Source organism: Rhodnius prolixus, unplaced genomic scaffold, assembly GCF_049639745.1.
Source record: "Rhodnius prolixus isolate KJV_2025 unplaced genomic scaffold, Rpr scaffold_12, whole genome shotgun sequence".
Lineage (NCBI taxonomy): Eukaryota > Metazoa > Arthropoda > Insecta > Hemiptera > Reduviidae > Rhodnius > Rhodnius prolixus.
The window spans coordinates 11,595,755-11,620,608 of record NW_027411635.1 but is presented as its reverse complement, the minus strand read 5'-3'; the positions used below and the strand labels follow the sequence as shown (position 1 = coordinate 11,620,608).

Sequence of the window (24,854 nt, the reverse complement as noted above, 5' to 3'; positions counted from 1 at the left end):
CCGGCCATCTTTTAAATGCCTCACTATAGGTGATATCTTAACTATTTCAAGTCTACTTGCACCCTCTCAGCTAAGATCTACGTTTACAATATTGGGATTATGTTTTGTGAACCTTACCAGAAGGACCTGGAGCGTGTCCGGAGTGTTCCTGCGGCGATGGAGGCCTGAAGGCCGGGCCAGTCTCGCTCTCGCAACTGCTTTCGGCCTCGGATTCCCCACCATCTGTCTGATGGCCTCCAGTCATCCTACGCACCGTCTCGTTGTCCCCTGTCAACCAACCTACTCAGATTAGTAAGACTCTGAACTCTATCTGCTTCTACTAAGGGACTATTTATATTATAAATTTATTGTAAAAACTTGCCAAAAAGCGGGCGTCATCTGCACGGATTTGATTTAGTATATTCAAGTAGTGCAAAATTTAAAAGACGCACATAACTATCACCAAACTATAAAGCTTAAGTTTAAACCTCGTTAAGCTTTACTACTTTTGTTACTGTTGTAATGCGATATAGCGTCAAAACTTAGAAAACTGTACTTTTATCAGAAATATGCCTTTAGTGATCCCGTAGTGGCCAATATATTGGGAGTAAACGCTCGCAGAATTTGATTATACTAGGGTTCAAATTGATGTTCTTTCCTTTCAGAATAAATTTCTGTTTATGTAAGATGGACAGTGATTTAAATAAATACAAAAAATATAGGAACACGAGAAATATTGATATTAATGGCAGAGAAATTTTTTTTTTTTTTACTATCCTCTTTGATCTCATCTGTTTTGCTGGTTAATCAGTTGAAATAATGGGAACCAAGCTCGGCAAACTTCTAATCTCCTAATTCACTGGCTTAAAAAGTTAGGGACAGTTCTTGTAGTGACCCAATATGATAGTCTTCTGTGTAGTAGTTTAGATCTTTTTATACAGATTATGGGATTCCAAATCTCTTATTCTTGGCGCAGAATGCCTGTGGAAGAACTATGCAACCGCGACCATAATTTCTTATGAAATGCTTACCTAATTTCCATCACCTCCAGGTTCGCACAAGTCTGTGCTTTTTTCCTGATCTCCCCACTGACAATTAAAGGACTGAAAGGAGAGACGGTGAAAAACATTTAAGCAGGAAGGTGGTAAAATTACCATCTAAAGGGTGTGACTCTCTTCTGGGTCACCTACCAAAACGAGCCACTTCCCATTGGTGGGATATGACCTAGAACCATTTATTACAGTAGTTCAGTCCAGTTCCTTGCTATGCTCTGTCTTCTCATCTTCCTGGCCGGAATAGGGCAGAACTTTTCTATTTTTCAATCTCTCTTTTTTTAGATCTATCCAGATACGGGTCTACCAATCATACGAAGAATATATGACCTCGCATCATCCAGTGCACCAGAAGCTTCTTTTGAAAACCGGTAAATAAATGACTCGAAATACCCACTAAGGAACTGGTTAAGGTAATAGTCAACCTTATTGGATTGTCTCACAACCCACAGCCTTGTTTGATCAGCCTCTTCCGCCAGTGTCCTTCGACTCCCAGTCCCAGACAGTTTGCCAGCTTCGGAAAGTAGGTAGTTGTTTCCAACTTATAACTTCCGCCTTCCTTGAAGATTGTTACCTTTTTCTTTCCTTTCCCACAAGATTTAATACTAATAACAAAAAAATGCCCTCGGGCCTCAAAATAAGAGTTATACCGGCTAAAAAGCCAGGAGATTATTACAATAATGGGGGCGCCACGGTAGCCGAGCGGTTAGAGGCGAGACCTGCAAAGCTAATATGTATTGTGGTACTGGGTTCGATTCCTGGTCTTAGGCCTTGGATTTTATTTAATGGTTAATAAAAGAAATTTACAGTAAAATATGTTTGCTAGTCGCCTCCGTCCATGACACCTTATTACAATAATGGTAATTGTTGTATTTATTCATAATAATATTGTTATTTCACTTTCCCCAACCTTCTGGCCAGAAAGTGAGCTAATACTTCTTTGATCGGCCTGGAACCAGTCCTGGGGATCACCAAGAGTGCAATCCGTACGGCTGTCAGAGACTGGATCTGGAGAGAACATGAAAAGAACTGGGTGACGCTTTCTGGGGTCAAACACGGCAAGAGTGTTATGCCCTTTCTGTGTAAACAAAGAACCAAAGAGACTCTGGGCTTAGACAGAGTGCAGACTACTCTGATCACAGGCCTATTCACAGGGGTTCAGAAAGGCATCTGTACAAGGTGGGGGCTTATCAGCTCGTAACCGTTGTGCGGATTGTGTCAGGAAAAGGAGGAAACGGCTTCTCACTTGTTGTTCGGTTGCGTTACAATTGAGTGGTTGCGCTACGATATCTTTGGAGCTTTGAGGCCAAAGGAGATTTCAGCGCAGAAGGAACTGCTAGGGAAAGTCCTCAGCCTTTTAAGGCAAGGCCTTTTGGCACAACCAAGGGGATAAGCCTCTTGTGGCTGCAGTGCCGTGGGGCATAGGTCATGTCCTGCTTTTCTGTACTATTCTCTAACCTTTCGTGACAGAAAGAAACATAATACTGCAGATTTTAGACTTTTCCGTAGTGGCCAATAGATTGATAATGCAAATACATTAAAAATTTTGCTCTAAAGTTGGCCGCGCTTTTTCTGGTGAAGGGTACAGTGAACAAACCTATAAATTTCAGGGGGCACATGGATTGCAAAAGCTATGAACCATTGGTTTACATGTGCTAGCATGTTTTAAGTTAAGAAGATGCACTATAGTCATTGTCAATGCATTTAATCCTGGTGTGGTACATAAATAGATGTTTTAAAAAAAGTTTAAACTTGGTAAGCAAACATTTGTACAATTGAAAAGTGCTTTAGGATAAAATCCAATGTAAGCTACTGCTTACATCAGTATACTTATTCAAACTGACGGGAAACCTCAAACTTCGGAAAATTTGACAAGTTGCAATATTTATTCTTAACAGAAGACTAAGAGGTTGTAAAACCTAATTATCTGTGTTGACTTTAGTATAAGAAAAAGTTTAAATGGTTGCCATTCAACATTATATCTCCTACATTGGAACCTGACCTTTATAAGTGCAAGCGAGTTAATGTGACTGTGGATGTCACTAGATGCGGGCAACAATGCAACCAATGAAGCATGTTTTTGGTGCACGCTAAGTGGTGAGTTTGGTGACATGTGAACAGTGTGAGTCACACCCCTTATATCTATCTAGTTCCCCAGCATTCTAATTTATTTAGATGGAAATGTGGATGCATTTAGAGGATGTACGCTCTTTGCTTAGCCAGAGAAATAACATTTCAGTTATTTTTATTTTTTTCTAGCTTTTGAAACGTCCGTTTTAAATTAAGTCTAGTGTTCTACTGTAACAGCTAGAACTGTGATCTTGTAGATATAAAATTATTGTAAATTGTGTTCTCATCAATATTTTTGTATCTGACAGAAACAAAATAATGTATCTCACTATTTATTTCTGTCTCATCTCTTTTATAACAACTTTCTCGCTTAAAAGAAAGCCTTATGCAAAACGCTGAGCCTCAAAAACTCTTAATGACGAATAATATAGGTCCGTACACAATGGAGGAGACGAATGTTTTCTTTCTTTGCCAGCGGCGCGTTTCTAAAAATGTGCTTCGACATAAATTTCTCTTAATTTGAGTAAACCAGACTAAAATCATTTAAAAATAACTTGTAGTTCAATGCTCAGGGATCAGTTCTCGGACTTTCAGAGATTCCGCAAAAAGGACACTCTGATCCTTTCATTGTTCAATCACGTTATACAGGGTGTATACGGAGGAGTGGTCGAAACTTTGGGAGGTGATTCAGCAGCTCAAATGCAAAAAAAAAATATTCTATTCACTTTGGCCCGATTCTCAATAGTGTCCCAAGATATTTGCATTTTGCAACTTTTCCGTCGATATTCGCGTTTTCCACCATAAAAACTGCCGTAACTTTTCTATCCTTTATCCTACAACAAATCTGCTTATCCCAAACGAAATAGCATTAAATTTCCTATAAATCTGCTTAAACCAGAGCCTCAAAACGTTTCTTATAAACCATGAAATTTTTACTTTAATGTCTAAAAAATTCGTTCTCGATGATTTCTGTTAAAATTTTCAACTGCATTTTTTCAATGATTAATGAATCAAGGAGTCACATAATTTCAGAAAAAGTTGCGCATTTATTGAGCTTCAAGACCATATGGATTTTTTGGGGGGTTTTTAATAAAACCCTACTCCGAACAGAGGGGTTTAAATGCAAATTTATAGGAAATTTAATTCTCTTTCGTTTGGAATAAACAGATTTGTTGTAGGATAAAGGATAGAAAAGTTACGGCCATTTTTATGGTGAAAAATGCGAATATTGACGGAAAAGTTAAGAATCGGGCCAAAGTGAATAGAATATTTTTTGTTGCATTTGAGCTGCTGAATCACCTCCCGAAGTTTCGACCACTCCTCCGTATACACCCTGTATAAATAGCAGTAACCTCTATTCCTATTGGTAATACACTGCTCCACAAAAAAAGTGGCGCACTTTAAAAATGCGTTATTTTTTTTTTCTGTAACTTTTTTGTTCTACATTTTATTTTAGTTCGCAAATATAAGAAGTGTAAAGTTAAGGGAGGGCTAAAATAAAATAAAAAATGATCTAAAAGAAATAGAAACCTTTAATTTAACAAAAAAGTACTTCTCGGCAAAAAATGAATTTGAAAAAAAAGTATTTCTTCCGATTAAAAATAGACAAAAAGAATTTTAGTAACGTGTATTGCTCGCATTACTGCATCCAATCTCCTCGGCATACTCCTTATTGAATTTCTCACGAAATCTTGTGTTAATTCCTCCCATATCTCCACCAGAGCACCTCGCAACTCTTCTAAGCTCCTGGGAGGATTATTTCTCCATCTTAATCGCCTACCCAGCTCATCCCAAAGATGTTCAATTGGATTTAAATCCGGGCTGCGTGCTGGTCATCTCAGAACACGAAAGCCAGTATCGTGGAGATATTGAACAACACAGGCGGCAGTGTGTGGTCGGACATTATCTTGCATAAAAATAAAATTCTCCCCAATAAATGGTGATAGGGTATCACTTATTGCTGCAAAATTTCCCTCACATACAAATCTGCCTTCAAGATTGCCCTGTTGAACACGTGGAGCTCAGTCTAAGCCCCCATAGAAGTCCCAGCCCACACCATCTCTGAACCACCTCCGAATGGTAGTCTACCAGAAATATTGCACGGAGCGTAGCGCTCCCAGGGCCTTCGGTAAACTGGGTAAACTCATAAGATGCATAGAGAGCAAAACGGGACTCGTCTGAAGAGAGAACGTTTCTCCAATCGTCCTCAGACCAGTTGCGGTGTTTCCTAGCGAACTCTAGACGGGCTCTCCGAGGATCTACGGTGAGCAATGGTCCTGTGGCTTGCTTCCTAGAGCGTAAATTCATTTCAGCGAACCTTCTTCGTACGGTTTCGGCACTGACTGAAACTCCACGAACAGTAAGCAGTGTTTGAGCTGTTTCAGAAGCAGTTGATGTACGATTTCTTAGAGTGTGAATTCTAATAAATCGGTCATCTAGTGCTTCTGTGGCTCTTGGTCGACCCGAACCTTGCCTGCGAGTGCAGTGGCCTGTCTCCCAGTAACGATGGATGGCTCTACGGGCGGTGGACTCAGGCAACCCTAACGTTCGTGCTGCGTACCGCTGACTCCGTCCATCCTCAACTAATGCAATAATACGGGCCACTTGCACTGCTGTAATTGAGAGTTTGCAATGCTTTCAGCTTGAAAAAAGTCGAAACGCAACTGAAGAGGTCAATAAATTTATTTTCTGTTGAGGTGAAGTTCATGTTGTTGTTTACACAAAAAGACCGAAGGGGATTAAACGAAGAATTGCTTCTCTATTTACAAGAAACTTTGGACCTTGATTCGATTAATTGTTCCCTGACAGGTTATGAAATTAATTAAAACTAATAATCTTTCCCCAAAATGTGATAAAACAAAAAATTAACGTTTTTTTCAAAGTGCGCCACTTTTTTTGGGGTGCATTTTATTTATAAACGATTAAATCTCGTTTAAAAGTCATCCTGGCAGGTAAAAAGCGACATTTTATTCTCTTTATTAAAAAGAAACGAAAGTATTTACAAGCGCTAAAAACCAAATAGGGGTCCCAAGTAAATTTACTTACAACTAAGCCGTGGAAGGTATCAGAGAATTTCAAGGTAAATTCGAGAAAAAGATCTAATCACCCACAAAAATATAAGTTTTAAATAAAGGCGCCACGGTAGCCGAGCGGTTAAGAGGCGAGACGCGCAAAGCTAATATGCATTGTGGTACTGGGTTCGATTCCCTGGTCTAGAGGCCTTGGATTTTATTTAATGGTTAATAAAAGAAATTTACAGTAAAGTATGTTTGCTAGTCGCCTCCGTCCACGACACCTAGTTGGTAGTTGGACGTTAAGCCCAGCCTGAAAAAATAGGCGATTACTTTACTTTACTTTACTTTTATAAGTTTTAATTATCTAGTAGTGTTTGTGTCAAAGCTTTGTGTCAACAAGGTCAAAGCCGAAGTGAGAGCGAGGCTAACAGATGGAAATAGATATTGCTATTCCTTCTAGAATCCACATAATTTGTGACAACTATAGAGCTGATATATCCTCAACCTGTCGATGGCCTACATCATTATTCCCATTGAAATGAACTCAATTACTCTACTCTTTTTACTATCCTCTTTGATCTCATCTGTTTTGCTGGTTAATCAGTTGAAATAATGGGAACCAAACTCGGCAAACTTCTAATCTCCTAATTCACTGGCTTAAAAAGTTAGGGACAGTTCTTGTAGTGACCCAATATGATAGTCTTCTGTGTAGTAGTTTAGATGTTTTTATACAGATTATGGGAGCGAGGCTAACAGATGGAAATAGATATTGCTATTCCTTCTAGAATCCACATAATTTGTGACAACTATAGAGCTGATATATCCTCAACCTGTCGATGGCCTACATCATTATTCCCATTGAAATGAACTCAATTACTCTAGCTAACTTTACCACGACAGAACGCACTCATTACTATTTTGCAAATAATTTAAATTGGAGTTCAATAACATTGCCCCGCTCATGTTGGTCCAGGAGTGTGCGAACTTCGTTCTGCGAGAATAAATATAAGATTTTTGTAGCTAATTTTATCTTAAATGAAAAAAATAAACGACTATACTAAATAAATAAAAACTTTTATCATTTTTAGATTGCAAATAATAACTTCAGTGCCTCAGAACCAATCACACACCCCGACTAACTTTTTTGAGTGGGGGGCAAGATAATGAACTCCGTAAATTTAATTTGCTAAATTCAAAGACTGCACCCGTATTATCGCTGGTTGTCTTCTTCACTGAACATCTTCATTTCTTGCTGTACACAACTCGTCAAAAATTAGTTAATTTTTTTTTTTTATCTTTCTTCAAAATTTTGTAAGAAGTAAATTGAAAAATTCTTTAACAAATTTGACCACAAAATATTATTGAAATAATACAAATTTAGATACTGTAATTCTTTAAGTTATCATTGAAATTTCAAAGAATAAAAGCAAAAAATTTAAATAAATATCTATTTTTTCTAGTGACGAGCGTGTAAAAAGTTGCACACTTGCTTGCAATATCTTCTTATCTTGAAGAAATCTTGGATTCCACTTCTAGTACTTTCATCTTCAAAGCCACATAATAAATTAAACTGAAATTTAAATTCTTTAAACTTTTAAATAAGTAGATTAAATTTATTGATTTGTTTAAATTAATGGAGCAGTCTCTTGTGAATAATTAACAAATTTAAACGAGGAAATTCAAGGCTATTCCCCATTTGATTGCTTCTGAGGCTACTGAGTTTATTGCTCAAAAAGTGGCCAAATTCATTAAAAGCCCACCTAGTTTCATTGGCTGCAAAGAAAATTTTTTCTTTTATTTCAAATTTTATGTCATATTTATAGAAAATAATTAAACATAAACACTAAATTGACAGTTTTAATGAATAAAATAATGTTATAGAATATGTTTTTTGGTGAAGTTCATTAATTTATAAATAATCCTGGTGATTATAACACTTACTAGACTCCTTAAGAGAATTAATAGAATCTTAATTGATAAATACCATAGAATAGAAAGAGAATCACTCGTATCTTCATGGGATTGCTGTAGAGTATTCATTAAGAAAAAACAGAAGGTCATTCTCACAGTTATAAGTCCCTGCCGCGGAATACTTTAGACTGAGAGCAATAAAAGAAAGGGCAAATAGACCGGAAACCTGGGAAACCGCCTGGATGGGGAAGGATCTCCTGATCTTCATTGCCATGTTTATATCACTTCATTATCATTATCCTGCTGGAAGATAATTCTATGTTGAAGATTTGGATATTCCCGTTTTATTTACTTCTACAGGCAAACCCAATTTGAATTCTACGAAGCCTTTAACCCACACAGTAAACATGATCTCAACGTTGATGAACCAATTGTCACTAAGGAACCGGTCAAACCACTTTGAAACTCACAGCAAGTGCATCCTTCCCTAAACACAACAAAATTTTACGATTTACGTCTCTGTAACTTCCTTTGTTCTTTTTGTTTTTAGACGTACAGAAGAGGTTATCGAAATGAAACTTCAGTTCTAGATGGAATCCTATAATTTAGGCTTGCTACGATACATTCCAAGCACCCATGACTCAATATGAATTAGATGAACAATATTAATGGCAAAATACAATTTACACCGCCAATACTAGGCTGCAGATGAATTAAAATGCTGAAATACAATAGAACGCCTGCAATTCAAGAATCAACAAAAATAAAATTTAGAAAACGCTTTACATACATGGGGCTAACTTCTCTCCCATTCGATGTACACCGTCGAGACCCCCAAAAGTCACATCTACATAAAATTCCAAATCGAATGACACACCTCATTCATGCAAAATCGGTTCGCGCGTTTAGGCGCTACGTTGTTTACAAAAAAAAAGGTAACAAGAAGAACAAGAACATTTTCTGAATACGCCGTTTTTTTAAAAATCATTTTCAGCAACTTTTTTCTCAAAATCTATCAGATCTGGGTTGTTGCAAAAAAATTGCCGTTATAAAGGAGGGTTTACCCTATGATTTAAAGAAATTTTGGAAATTATAACTTAAATAGAAAAAGAGGAAAAAATTGTCAAAGTTGGGTGTTTTTTCAACGTTACAGCTTTTTCGTGCAGTTTTTGACGATCAACCCTTATAAAACAGTTTTAAAAAAGCAGTGACCCAATCATGTGGAGCTCCCAATCAGCATCAAATAGAAGAAAAACAATCGCGTTCTTGAAACGACAAGTATTAAAAAAAAAACTACCATAAAGTTAAATTTATCAACTTTTCAGCTAAATCGAGCATAAATACATCTGGTAAGTAACCACACCTGACAGAATTTAACCTCAATGCTTAAATCAATATGCAAATAAGTGTGAAGCCAAATTTTTAAAAATGTTCAAACTAAACTTTCGAAAAAAAAAATGAGAAACAATAACAATAATTTATTTTGAGAAGGTTGATCTTAAATTAAAAAGTAAAGTTGCAGAGATTTCCAGGCATATCTGTTGCAGTTGCATAAGAATCATCAGAATTCAATGTAAAACGCTTAATGGACCGTTTAGAATGGACCTAGTGCGCTGTAATAGGGAACTTTAATTATAAATACGAATTGTATAGATGCCATCCGTAGGTTGATGTACAAAATACAGGTTCTTCATGTCCACAAGAAATTTAAGAAGAGAAGTACAAACTCCAAAAAGCGAAGAGTGAAATAAAAACTCTCCAAACATAGGCAGACAATACCTAGTTCTCGATTTCGGTCAACCTGATAATGGTTACTATAAAATAATTAAAGCAATGCAGAGATAACGCTGGCAGCAATGATGAGTAAATGCTGAAAAAAGATCGAAAATCTCGTAACCATCAATCGTCCCCAGCTATGAAGTGATATTTGACAATTTTTATGAAGTATGCAATCATTTAAAGAGCGATGTGGTTTGCAGAAGAAAGAACAAAGATGGTATCCTATAACATGTATCAGCACCATCGAAATTTTTTCTTGTCTGTTGCCAAAAAAACAGAAAGGAGCCATCAAAGAGCGTCAAAATTCACAGTAACCAAGAAACGTACAGAAATAAATTATTGGTTCAAAAAAATGAAAACTGCAAGAATGTTTTACTGCTGATGACAAAAGGGAGGTTCCTGATTGAACTGGCCGCAAGTATAGATATTAAAAAGAAGTAATGAGACTGAAACGACAAGCGCTGAACTGATGATATAGACTGCTTCTCAGACTGTTAGAGAAAAGAATAATTTTGAAAAGGCGTGTTTGAAATCAGGGACTCAATCAAGCAAACTAAATCCAAAAATATCCAAACCATACAATCCAAAATCTTCTTAACTTCTTACCACGTATCCAACCTTACCCTACATGATGATTTTAAAATTCCTTGCGTAAAAGGAATCATCTCCTCTCGTCATCAAAAAAAAAAAAAAATAATAATCCAAGATTCCATCTTGTTCATATCAATCCTCTATTCCGACAGCTTCATGTTAGAGAGTCCTTCTGCTGCCAAAAACGCTTCTGGCTGCGCTACCCTTCTATTGTACAAGATCATCCAACAAAATTTTTAAAATTGAAAGATCAATATCAATTTATATCCACCTTCTCATATGTGCATCGCAATTTATTAGCACCATAACCTGATTTGCTTTTTGTATTGAACATTTGTAAACAAGTGACATAAATAATATAAACCATGGTTTGATTCTCAACCATTTTCACAAAAACGACCATTTTTATAATATTTTAACATAAAAATGGCGTTAATTTTTATTGAACTAAAGATTTAATGTAAATTATTATTATAAAAGATGGTATCATTTAAGAACTTAAAATTAAACAAAAATCTCATAATTTTCTAAATTAAGCAATAAACTCTTACGAACATTTTTTTTAAATTAATGTTCTCTCGTTACTAACGCACTAAAACTGATAGTTTTTTCCCCCAGTTTATGGCGCACCTAATACTGTTCTCTCGTTACTAACGACACTATCAATGTGAGGAGGACACCAAGCTGTAAGAAGCTCCTAGGACAGGCATGGCGAACCTTTTTGAGACGTGGGTCAAATTTTGTTCATTTTTTTTGTTTTTCAGTACTAGCTCTTGGGTCACTAATGCCCATTTGCACAAGAGTTAAGTTTAAAAATTTTAAACTGAATATTTTCAAAACTAAACATCTTTAAAATTCAGTTGGCTTAACTGGGTAAAACGGGACGAAACAAGTGGCTATGGAAGTCTCTTTTTTATAAACATAACCTGAACAAAACCTTAAAAAAGTGTGTTTTATCTAAAGAAAAATCTAAATATGGCTTTTGTGTCAATGCGTGATTGAAAAAAAAATACAGATAGAATATAAATTATCCACACAATTAGAATCAACCCGCGTAAACAAACAAATAGTTGCCTAGCAATTGTGGTTCAGTGTCTCTCCCGTGGGTCATAGGTTCGCCATCACTGTCCTAGGAAGTGAAAATCTAAGTACAGGTATATTGAATCACGGGAATTCTACGTGAAAATTAATATGAAAGAATAACTATTTAAAATAAATGAATAAATCTTTACTATACTCCACTTTGAATTTCATATTTTCACTAGGTTTATTTTTGCCTTGAAAATGTCCTTTATGAGAGCCACTCCTTGAAATAGAAGAACAAATTTCATATAGAAATTTGCAGTTCATTCATATTGATCTTTCAATTTGTGAGATTTGACAGCTTGTAGCTTAAAAACAAATCAAGTTAACGAGAGATGAAGTTACTTCAAATACTGATCATTATTCCACTTCTGTTATACTGTAAGCTCTAAAACGATACCATCTCATACAAATCCATTGATAGAATAACATGAGTATCTTATAGACGTGAAAATGCCCATACTTTCAAAAAAACAATTGGGATTCAGATTATGGTTTACATAAACTTATTTTTGTAAATGAGCTATAGAACCCTTTCCTTGGGCAGTTAATTTGGTTCAAAATTTGGACCATACAGATAGAAAAAGGTAAATTTAGTGCTTGGTTAATCATTTATGTGTAACCATATTGGACCGGTGTCGCGCTAAATTTTTACAACATGAAAGGTTTGTAACAATGGTGTGAATGCAAGAACTAGATATCACTTATATGAAGATTTTTGGTAAATATTTATTTAAATTAGCTGTAATATATTAACACAATTAACAGGTAGATCTGACCAAAAAACATATTCTATTTAAAAGAAAAAACAATGTCTACACAAATATTTAACGAAATGTATCTTTAAATGTGGGATGTGCACATTTATTAATTACACATGAGCATATATTTACAATTATGCACGATATTAAAAATCACAAGAAAGAGGTAATCAAAAAAATAAGTGACGTTTACGAGAGCTAAAACCTGAAAGAATGGAAATGAGATGGAACTCAATTTCTCTCACACCAGAACAAGATATACGTAGTCTAAGGAGGAGGGACTCTGGCTAGAAATAGAACAGTTCTACTTACATTCATATTTTGGACATGGAGAGAAGTGAGTTCAGTTTATAGGGCCAACGTTAGTCTTTTCTTGCTTATCACCTCAAAAAATGAATTGCTCATCGGCCATCGCTACCTAATTTTAGTTAGTTCTGCTTAAGCTCTGCCAAATATCGCCATGACATTCTGATTTCCGTCAAATAAGGCTCACTTCTGCGTCTACTTTTATTTATAGAATATCCTTTACTCGGTGATACATTTTTCTCTTAGGCGCTATCTGGGAGTCAAACTTCGCCATTCTCCAATTACTTACTTCTTGTACTATCATCTGTATGTTATCCTCTAGTAAACCAGTCTTGAATGAATTATCGCTGATAGAAAGAAATTATGTAAACCCAATCCCTAAAAATGGGTATTCAAACACTATCGGTAAATTTTGTTCAAGCTAGGGATGTAGTGTTTACAGCAAGCATTTAGATAGTCACGTTCTCTTGGATATGACTCCGTTAAATAACTAACGGATTCCTATCTGATCGCTGAAGAAGGATAACATGGTTTGCTTCATAAACTACATTTCTGCAGGCATTTGGAAGAGGAGTTGCAGAATGAAACGATAAACCATTTTGATGTAATCCCCCCCATGATGGGTTTCAAAAATAGTTGATTTTTTTGCCGATGATTCGAAACTTTGTTTTTTGAAAAAAGAAATAATATCGTTAGAGTACACTCACATTGCTTGAGTCTAAACATTAAGCAATGCAAGGTAACTAACTACCTTCACTAGGAGTTGTAATGGTTAGGGATCTTGGAGAGTTCATTGGCCAGGGACTCCAATTCAAAGAGCACGTTGATGAAATGGATAAGAAGGCGGATTCTGAAATCCATCCTTGTCAGATCTAAACTTGAGTACGCCACTAGATTTGTCCGCTTCCACAAATGTGTGCAATGACGAGGTGGATTAGCATATCATAGCTTGTTAACGTCCAAAGAGAACGCCCTGGTCAATCTCATAGATATTCGTCCAGCGAGCTCCAATAACTTGGCCCAGGCTTGTCTTTAACTAATTTCTTCAGCTGTGGTTTTCGAGATAGTGGATACGCCCTTTGCGCAGCTTCTTCGTTGTCCATAAACCTTTTGCAGCATTTTAGTATTTTTATTTATTTATTAAATGATTTAAGGCGAATTACCATCTGAGGTTATTGGCGCCCGGAGCTTTTTCCAGTGCACTGCCGGCCTCCGGACAGTTTTCTCTCGTTACAGACAACACTGTCCATCACCGAGACAGTGAGCTGTAAGAAGCTCCTAGCGAAGAGAAAATCTAAGGGGGCCAGCAGCTGGATTCCAACCCAGGTCTTCCGCGTTCTCTAATCCATTTCCTCATTATAATAGTCATTTCGCAGTAACATGAGTTTCAAATTAGCTATTTGCATCTTCAAAACTGTCACTCCTCGAATTCGAGTCTACGGTTATTACTGCTTAGCAATCAACAAACAGTTGGAAATTTTTCTGGCTCAAAAAATAATTTTTGAAAAGATTACCTCGACCTTTAGGGTAGTTTGAGGTAACTGTCGGTAATGTTAGGGAGTTGTAACTTGGGTAAGGGTCACAGTCACCTTCATGTTGAACCCTTTTTTCCTTACTAAGCCACTTACCCTATTGACCCCCCCAAAAAAAATTCAAATCAAAACAAGGGTTTGTGATTGAATGCAACGATTAAAAACAATTACCAAAGCAGCAACTATAAAGATGAAAATGCACCATTTCCTGAATTGTTGCGGTATTATAAGAACATACGCCATGACATGTCCTAAGTAATATGGTTAAATCAGCGTAGAAATTTCATAATATCGTGCATAATCGTTATTTTCAAACAATACAGGGTGGAACCGGATAAGTGACGAAATTTTTTTTCTGTTAAACTACATTCAAAATGTAGTAGAACGCCGCCTGAACGAGTGTCCTATCTCTATCTGTTAGAAAGTTATGATTTTTTCAGGTTTTTTTCGACTAAACCCGACCTTACGTCATAAAAACACTATTTCTCAATCTTGTGCCTCACTTATTTACATTTTTCACCTCATTTTCGGATTCAGCATTAAATTTCCTATAATAATAGATCATTTTCGTAGTTATTTAACATTAATCAGATTCATTTATTACAATAAGAACGTTAATTTTTTTAGGAATTTAGAATTTTCATGAATTTTCAAAAATTAGCCTCCTCGACAAAATTGGTCTTAGAGGCTGTCAAATTTCACAAAAACTGCTCCTTTTAATACTCTTTCCAATGGTATAATAATCAGTTTCAATAATAGCTGTTTTCTTTGGTCTATTACTGAGAAAGTGCTGAAAAACACGGTGTTAGCGAAGGAAGCAAAGGGGAATGGATGAAGCGTACTCGCATATCAATACTATTATTTATTAACAAAATCATTTCTTTAGGCATGTAAAATACATAATTACTTAGGAATTATTGATGTATCATGTTCTGAAAATGCCGACCTCGATTCTTGAAGCATAACCAAGCGCGTTTTCGCATTACTGAAAATGTTCTTTCAGTTTTTCTGAAGCAGCAATTACCCGTCTTCTCACCTCTTCTTCACTGTTGACCTCAACCTTGTAGACTTCACTCTTAAGAAAACCCCATACGAAGTGGTCCATAGGGTTGAGGACAGGAGATCTCGGTGGCCACGCGGTAGTTCCACCTCGCCCTATCCACTCAGGAAAACGTTGCGACAACCATCTTCTGACGTTCACCGAATAATGAGGTGGAGCTCCGTCTTGTTGATAAATTAAATTTCTGCTAACGTTGTGAGGAAGATTCAACAACAGTGGGAGCAATGCGAAAACGCGCTCGGTTATGCGTCAAGAATCGAGGTCGGCATTTTGAGAACATAATGCATCAATAATTACTAAGTAATTATGTATTTTACATGCTTAAAGAAATGATTTTGTTAATAAATAATAATATTAATATGCGAGTACGCTTCATCTATTCCCCTTTGCTTCCTACGCTAACACCGTGTTTTTCAGCACTTTCTCAGTAATAGACCAAAGAAAACAGCTATTATTGAAACTGACTATTATACCATTGGAAAGAGTATTAAAAGGAGCAGTTTTTGTGAAATTTGACAGCCTCCAAGACCAATTTTGTCGAGGAGGCTAATTTTTGAAAATTCATGAAAATTCTAAATTCCTAAAAAAATTAACGTGCTTATTGTAATAAATGAATCTGATTAAAGTCAAATAACTACGAAATTGATCTATTATTATAGGAAATTTAATGCTGAATCCGAAAATGAGGTGAAAAATGCAAATAAGTGAGGCACAAGATGAGAAATAGTGTTTTTATGATGTAAGGTCGGGTTTAGTTGAAAAAAACCTGAAAAAATCATAACTTTCTAATAGATAGAAATAGGACACTCGTTCAGGCGGCGTTGTACTACATTTTGAATGTAGTTTACCAGAAAAAAAATTTTCGTCACTTATCCGGTTCCACCCTGTATATTGCAACATTAATGATTCATCATATTTCTAAACTGATGTACGTCTGTGCAACGCTTGATTTGTGGAGATTTTAATACAAAACCAAAGTAGTGCAACATACAGAAAACAAGACAAATATATTTAGTGGAATAAATTTAAAAAAAAACCTTTAATACAATTAATTTAAAGAACAATTACTATCTGCCAAAATGAATATATAGCCAAGAACTTCAGTGCCGTTGCTATTGCCACGACAAATTAGGCAATTCGTGACGCATTGAGGCAATAGTAGGGCATGCACAATAAAGTGCAGCAAATAGATGATTAATGCATATTATTGCTACAAGGATTATTGCTAAATATGATTTCCGTACATGTTGCAAGTATATCTGTTATGTATGATCTGGGAGATTATTAAAAAGACTGAAGCATAACGAGCTAGCATGTCCGTACATTAGCCTACGTTACTGTTAGGCTATTTGTAGCTATTTTAGGTACTTTTACGATGAATACGAGGGTCGTTTGAAAAGTCCGTGCAAAAATTAAAACTACTTAATTTTTTGGGGTAAACCTTTTTTATTTTTCAACATAGTCTCCTTTTAGGCTTATACACTTCGTCCAACGCAGCTCTAGTTTGTTGATCCCTTCCGAAAAATAGGATTTGTCCAAGTCTGAAAAATAGCCATTCGTTTCTGCAATCACCTCCTCGTTTGAATAAAATCTTTTTCCCGCCAGCCATTTCTTCATATTGGGGAACAAATAGTAGTCCGAGGGAGCCAAGTCTGGAGAATAGGGGGGATGTGAAACGAGTTGGAACCCTATTTCCATTAATTTTGCGACCACAACTGCTGAGGTGTGAGCTGGTGCGTTGTCGTGATGGAAAAGGACTTTTTTGTGGGCCAATCGTGGGCGTTTTTCTTGCAGCTCGGTTTTCAAACGGTCCAATAACGATGAATAATATGCACCTGCAATAGTTTTACCCTTTTCCAGATAGTCGATGAGGATTATTCCTTGCGAATCCCAAAAGACAGTCGCCATAATCATTCCGGCCGAAGGAACGGTCTTCGCCTTTTTTGGCGCAGATTCCCCCTTGGTAACCCATTGTTTAGATTGTTCTTTGGTCTCAGGAGTGTAGTGATGTATCCATGTTTCATCCACAGTGACGAAACGACGCTTAAAGTCCTGCGGATTCTTCTGGAACAGCTGCAAACCGTCCTTGCAACACTTCACACGATTTCGTTTTTGGTCAAGCGTGAGCAATCGCGGCACCCATCTTGCGGATAGCTTTGTCATGTCCAAATGTTGATGCAAAATATTATGTACCCGTTCATTCGAGATGCCCACAGCACTAGCAATCTCACGCACCTTCCACTCTTCTGTCATCCATCACCATATCATGGATTTTATCAATGATTTCTGGAGTAGTAACCTCAACAGGGCGTCCAGAACGTTCAGCGTCACTTGTGTCCATATGGCCACTCCGAAAATATTGAAACCACTTATAAACTGTTCTAATCGAAGGTGCCGAGTCACCATAATGTTTATCAAGCTTCTCTTTAGTCTCCTGAGGCGTTTTGCCTTTTATAAAGTAGTGTTTAATCAACACACGAAATTCTTTTTCGTCCATTTTTTGAAAATCACTCGACTTCCTCGATTCAAACGAATGCCAAACACAAAGAAATAGACCGATCTGGCTGAAACTTGGTGTGTGTTCTTCCAAGAGATGCTACTAACTAAACATAACCTCGATACGCGCCAGTAGTGCTATCTCTCTGACTTTGCACGGTATATGATCAGCTCTGGTTTGGACACAAGTCTGACTTAGCATTGCTACAGTATTTTTTTGACAAAATGGTGGATATAGCGATTGAAATTTTTTGTTTTTAGATAATATGCAGGGTGATTCATTTAAAACGCACCAATCGCTAATAACTTTTTAGGAATGCGGAATTCCGGAAAAACCCTATTAAATAAACTATATGTTTTTTTGGTCTAGTTTTCAAATTTTTTATCCCCGATGCTGTATCTTCATTTTAAGCGTATGCAGTCGTTCATAATACTTAATAAATTATAATACTTTTTTAAATAAAATGTAATCATACGAGGGATTCGAATTGGGGATCATCCACTTACAAAGCCACGCTCCTGATTACTAGACCAACACCGATATTCTTACCGAAATCATAGTTCAAGAAGTCTTGCACACGGGGTACATTAACATGATGTGATGATTGCTTTTATTTGATGATAAAACAAATTTATCTTGATTCACCCACAACCATTACATCACACTACATTCTTCAAAATCTTCAATTATTATTAATTTTGTTCTTTGCGTCACAAATAACAAATTTTTTTGCAGTCAGATGACCTCCCAAAACTGGTGTATTTCTGGTGGTAAATTAATATTGAAAACCGATCACGAATAAGATAAAATTGTAATTTTGATCTTAAATATGTCAACAAATATTAGGGATATCGAAACGAGGTTAACGTCATTTTTCATAGTATTTTATGTAGTTTTCATTGTCAAAACCAGTGGTCCTTATGAAACCTTGATCAGGTTTTTGCCCGTAACTCCGCCAATAATGAAGATACAGCATCGGGGGTGGAAAATTTGAAAACTATACCAAAAAAACATATAGTTTACTTCGTGGTTTTTTTCCGGAAATCCGCTTTTCTAAAAAGTTATTAGCGATTGGTGCATTTTAAATGGATCACAGGGTGAACCAGTAAGTATTGTCCATAGGCCTACTGTGTGTAGTACATCTAAAGTGGAGTTCAATGACGTATTGGCCAACTTCATATTTTCCACTGCTCTTGAGTGACGTCACTTTAAATTTTTTTTCCAAAAACATTACTTTTTTTCCCAATAAAAATGTTATTACTCAGAAAGTTTTAGTCCGAATTCGATTCTGGTGACACGGTTAGAAAGAGAGATAAATTTTCTAAAAATTGATACCATTTCGAAGCATAAATTATTCTCCAAATAGCCTCAATCTTCCTCCAGATGCTGGAAAAATAAAAGTAATCGAAATTTTTTAAGAAAACTCATTAGGCCCTTACGTGATCATTATCAGACCTAGGTGCTGGCACTTTTTGTAAAAGTTTCCTTGTTTAATGGGCTTTAAAACGGTATATCATTTTCCAGGATTCCTTTTATCTTCGTATGAGAAATTACGTTTGTTTTACAAGAAATCGTGTTCCCGAGCATTCAACAGTGTTAGTTATCAAGTTGTTAAATTCATTGAAAACTCTTTTAGCTGGACCAGTAGTCAATTTTTCTTTAGCGGGCAACACTAAAAATAAAAGGTTAAATTCAAAACCAAAAAGCACTCCATTACCTACCATACCGAAAAACAATATTTCAGTTTTACTTGAAATTTTAAAGGAGGCTAAAAATACATTTCTCTGTAAAAATTTGCTGGATAAATTCAAATCTATTGAATCATTACCTACCCAGTAACTTCATTCTGAAGAAAAACGTTATTCTACAAATGTGTTGCATTATTTTCAATCGATTTTATTATTGCGACAGAACTCGTTTCCAATATGTGATGGTTCTAAAGAATTATTTTGATGATATACACTATGTAATGTATAGTTTACGTACCAATACTCTCGATACTATAACAAATCGATATTTTTCTCGCATTTACGTTTACATCTATACAGGGTGTCCTTCAATCTCTTTTCTGTATTCCACCTCTAATGCAGAAATTGAACGAATATTAACTTCTATACTGATTGCACATCAATCGCTGGCTTTCGATATGAGTCCTTATAAAAAGTAGAGAATCATGGAGTTTGTAAAATGGATATTTTTCTTTTTCTACGCTTGCAAGGGAACGGCACAATAAGCCTTTTTTTGGCTGCAATGCCTAGGGAACAAAATAATATCATGTCCAAGAATCTGATATAAAGCTAATCGACAGAAGGTATTTTCTATTAATTTCCTAATAGCTTCTGTGGCACATCAGAGAAAGAAAGTATGAATAGAAAACAATCAGAGTGCTTGAATTCAGCTATTACCTCAGATCCTGCAAAATGCTAGAGGCGATCCTGTTATGCCCTAGGTTCCTCTTAATTTCTAAAATCACCTTATTTTGGGAAACGTTACAAATAAAGATGCAACGCGCACTAAGGCTAAATTGCATTCAAGGCTATATTAACTTTGAAGACAACACTGACCCTTTCTGGCAAAAAATGCAGTGCCTGGCAGTTTTGCAGTTTTCTAAATTTCCAACTAAATATATTTTCTTTTTCTAATTTCTAACAGCACTCTGTTAGTAGTGAGATGGTACCTGGGTGGTGATGTGCAGAGATATGCAGTGGGTGTACTGGCTCGGATGTGCCAACCACGTCCACCAATTTATCATCTTCGGCTTCCTGGCGTGAGTCCAGCGAGCCTCGCTTAGCGTCTTCCGGCAGTCTAGCGGCCGCCATCAGCGCCTGTCTGAAACGAGAAGATTAAATTAATTTCCAATCACATTCAACGCATCAAATTTGTCTAGTTTTGGCTTGTTTGTTGGTCCTTAAGTATCAGAAAGATACAAAGAAAGAAATTACTTTACTCTAAAGAAAACTTTCTAAACTAACGTTCCGAACTACTGGTTAGATCTGCAACTATATTTAGTTCTTAAGTAGCAGGAAATAGTCTACTCTTTCCATGTCCAACTTTTTAAAACGAGGACCAGCACTCAGACCCAGCAACGAAGAAACAGCGGCTCTTCTAAAGAACACATCTTCACCTACGACCCTTAAAAGCATTTGGTCTAACTACTTACAGCCTGGATCAGAAGAAAATTAGTAAAGTTTTTCTGGATTCAAAGATATCAAGAAATCCAAGATTTACAAAGGCTAATGAGTTGGCATAGTTCATCTTAACCGTTCAAAGGCCCAGGGACTCTGGTTGCTTGCTAATCATTGGCTGCTTGTGAGCTGAGAGCCAGAATCAGAGAGTGGGAACTACAGGAAATGGATTTGAGATGGCACCACTTAACTTTTGCACCCAATTGAAGGGACTTTAGAGATATTCAATAGTGCGGAAAGAATCTAAGGAAACGTAGTGGTTCTTAATACAAGGGCATGCACCACTGTCTGTGACTTGCCACAGTGTGAAACTGAAGAATTTTCAGAATTAGTGACGTACTACTTTGAGAAATGCTCAAGGTCTTTGGAGTGAGATAGAAAGGCCTATCTATCGCCTAGGTCCTATGCCTTAAGGCAGTATCTTAAATTGATTATAATGCTTAGAAGCAATTCCACTAGCCGCTAAATTTAATTGGTACAAACAGTTAAAAGGGAAATTTGATTCTATTGATGCAGTTAGCTTGCTAAATACTAGTGGACAGTCACAAGTTAAGGATGAATTCAGTAGTAGTATGCTGAAATTTTGGAACAATAAATTTTCTATAGACATTAACGGAGTTCTACATTCAAATTATAACCCAGACTTTAGAAAGATAAGTAGTCTAACGCTGGGTGAGCAATATTTGACTCTGAGGGTGCCAATTATTAAACATAAATTCATCAGTCAAATGAGGTTATGTCAGCCTCGTTCTTTTCAAATTACTTCGTCTGGTTTTAGAAACAGTTTTCAAGCAGATATCTCCTATTGCCCTAAATGCAGTATTCCCGAAAAAAAGAGGATTTACAACGCTTTTTGTTAAAATGTATAAGGCTGCAATCTTATCGAGATAAATACTTGAATAAATACTTATCTAATATTTCAGATGTGGATATTCGAGTTCAAACTCTATTAGTTATATCCGATATTAACAAATTAAATGATTCATTTTATTTTGTACGAAGTGCTTTGAAAATGAGGAATTTTGTTTTGAGTTTATAAAAAATTGCTTTTTGTTTCTAAATTTTGGTTATTTTTGGATTTTATTCGATTAGAATTTTTAGTTTTCAATTTAAGTTTTCAATTTATGTTTTAATATGATATTATTTGATTTTATTTTATTTAACCAAACTCCATTTATAATAGGGTAATACCCTGAAAACGAATAAAACTATTTCATTCTATTGAATTCCAATAGCAACTGCTAGTTAAGGCAGATCGCTGAATATACTCGTATAGACTAGATCTCTTAACAGTGACGCCGTTAAATCGTGAAAACCATAACTACCAGAGAAGCAAGTAGATTCGACTTCAGCGAGTTCGCATTAAGTAGTCATAGAATGAAAAAATAATTGCCATTTCAGTCGTGATACATTTATTCTGCCGAGCTTTCGACCAAGGGACTAGGTCATCTTCAGGGTTGTGCAACATATTTACAGTGTTTATCAATTTACCTAATTGACAATGTAATATTTTACATCATTAAAGGGTTGATGTGTCTTCTGTTTTGTCTGCTCATAGACTGAGTGTGATCGGTTTTATGTGTTTCGTTGTGAGGAAGTCAGTGTTGCCAGTTGTCTGGTATTTTGTAGTAAGTTGGCGTATATATTGTTTAAATTGTTGGTGTCAATTTTGAAATTTAGACTGTTTCCTGTCTTTGATATGTATATCGAACACTTTCCTTTTTTTCAAAGTGTGATGATTTTCTGTGCTATGAAGTAATCTAGTGTTTCTTTCAAAGTGTTTTAAAGAATTAAATATTTTTTCTTTGATTTTTAACCATTGTAGCACGCGGATTTTGGACTTCCATCCATTATTAAAGCGAGAAATCTTTTACAAAATTTTTAATTCGTCGAAAAATTGAGTACATTTTAGTTCAAAGTTGATTTTTCCTACGCAATAAGTTATTGATGTTAGATCAGACAATCAACCTTAATCTTCCGACCACATGTTATTCATTATTGAGGCTATACATATACTTTCAACAGGTGCTGATGTGCCTGATAGCATGAAAATGTATTCTATAATTTATATTTTATCCGATTTTGGTTTTGAGAGTTTAGCGTATATATTTGGTATATTTTTCGATTGTTAGTAAATAACTGGAACAAAATGATACACAGAACAGGATGCCGAGGGCTGGTTTTTCAAAACGGTCAAAATGGGGACTTTTGGTTAGCTTAAGACAAGATTGTATTTTCAAATTTTGAACATTGCGAAATGATTTGTGTCAGCAAAATGGTTATAACACTCAACTCCTTCCAATCTTTTGGTCGCCAGATCATTCCGGGGTAACAAACTTGCTGATGAAACAGCAAAGAAAGAAGCTGCGTTAATAACAATGACTCCTCAGCCCATTATTCCTGTATCCTGAAGGAACATCGGAAACGGGTGGAGATCCCGAGCTGACTGCGGTCAGACTAAGGAAATTCTTAGCCAATCTAAGAACGGCCATGGTTGGCTTCAGCACGTCCCGGATTCGCCAGTTTGGTTCAGGTTGGTTGAGTGGACATGCGAATTTAGCGTACCATCTTTTCAAATGCTGCCTTATCCAGTCGCCAATCTGTGCTGACTTTGTAGAGGTGTATCCCGTTTATTCTGAAACTAGATTCCTCCGTCTTCGGGAGGTTAAATGTTCCCCTCCAGGAGATTGTGGGATCTGGTAATCTTAACGAACTCTCTAGGTTTATTCCAGTGCACTGTGGCGATTGAGTCGCCATGCTCACTGTTACTTCTTTATTAGGTTATTATTTTGCTATTCGGAAGCTCTTAGACGGATTCATTGGTCTTGAAGCCCCACGGGGAACATTTTGGATTGCCTGCGTTCCTTCCCATTTTTGGTGGGACCGCTCTTCTAATACAATCTACAGATTCTTTTCAAAGTTAATAAAATATTTTTTAGGATATCAGGTGTGCAGTGCATTCATGAAACTTTTAGTACAGATTGGAAAGTTAAGTGTAGATGAGTGGTTATTGTGGCTAGAATGTGTACTGTGCTCTATAAACTCCAGATTGTTAGTAGTTGTGTGGGTATCCAGATCACATTTCCAGGAGATGCCCCACTTTCACTGCTTGTTGGGGGTTAGCATGTGGAGAAATGCCACCAGCTTGAGGCTAATCTACGAGGGTAGTCTACTTTTTTTTTTATTTAGAATAGCGGCTTGGGGTGGAAACATGTAAATGCATTTGCGGACGACACTGAAGGCATTTAAGGTTCGCCGAGAGGTTATTAAAGGCCCGGACGACATTTCCCCACCAATCTCAATTACCATCCTTCCCTATTCAGCTAGCTTTAGTTTAACCTTTAACACCCCTTTTTTTTTTATCTCTGGTTAGAGTTCCAATTTACTTGCTCACCAACTGTGAGCCTACAGAGGCCACCTCGTCCAGTCTATCTCTTCAAGGATATGTTAACCAGCTCTCCCCTTTTTTTTTCTAAATGCACTTTTAAACGAGATCAGACTTACGTAGCCCGTCCCCTATAATTTCCGGAGTCGTCTCCGTTTGGAATTTGCATGATCAGCGGGGCTTATCATGGTCCGGGGGTTGTCTTGGCTCTTTGCTTAGCTGATTAGCGCCCTTCCATCAAAGTGCTAGCCTTGTCACTTACTAAGCCGAACATTACTAGCTTGGCAAGGAAACGGTTCTTCCACATCTTTTATTACTCTTTCAATTAAGCATAAAATTAATACTTTTTTATCCTGTATCTTCAGATATTAAATGGTTTTACAATCATTCAATTGAGCTGTCTCTTTCAGTTAACAGCCACTTGGTTTTAATTCACCCAGATGTCTTCTAGTCTCACACCAATCAAAGAAGCTTCATATTCAATCAATGGTATTGATTGTTCACCATCCAATTTTTTGGACAATGTAGGACAAAGTTTTCTCCACTCTTTTGGGTCAAACTTCCAAAAACAAAATTTTTGTTTCTGACGCTTTTCAAAATTGATGAGAATACACCTACTGTTAACGCTACATCGGACATGCTAACGCTA

At 36.4% G+C, this 24,854-nt stretch overlaps 1 protein-coding gene across 2 annotated transcripts in view; it reads right to left on the bottom strand.

The window, feature by feature from the left end:
• Nucleotides 1–24,854, bottom strand: part of LOC141461609 (optomotor-blind protein-like) — a 306,166-nt gene that overhangs the window by 14,429 nt on the left and 266,883 nt on the right. Inside the window, exons 6-7 of one of the 2 annotated variants that reach the window (XM_074142769.1) lie at nucleotides 20,313–20,464; nucleotides 118–279 (exon numbers count right to left, since the gene is read on the bottom strand). In XM_074142769.1, the coding sequence (XP_073998870.1) occupies nucleotides 118–279; nucleotides 20,313–20,464 (314 nt within the window). The remainder of the gene's footprint in view (nucleotides 1–117; nucleotides 280–20,312; nucleotides 20,465–24,854) is intronic. The other variant, XM_074142770.1, reaches the window with a different exon arrangement.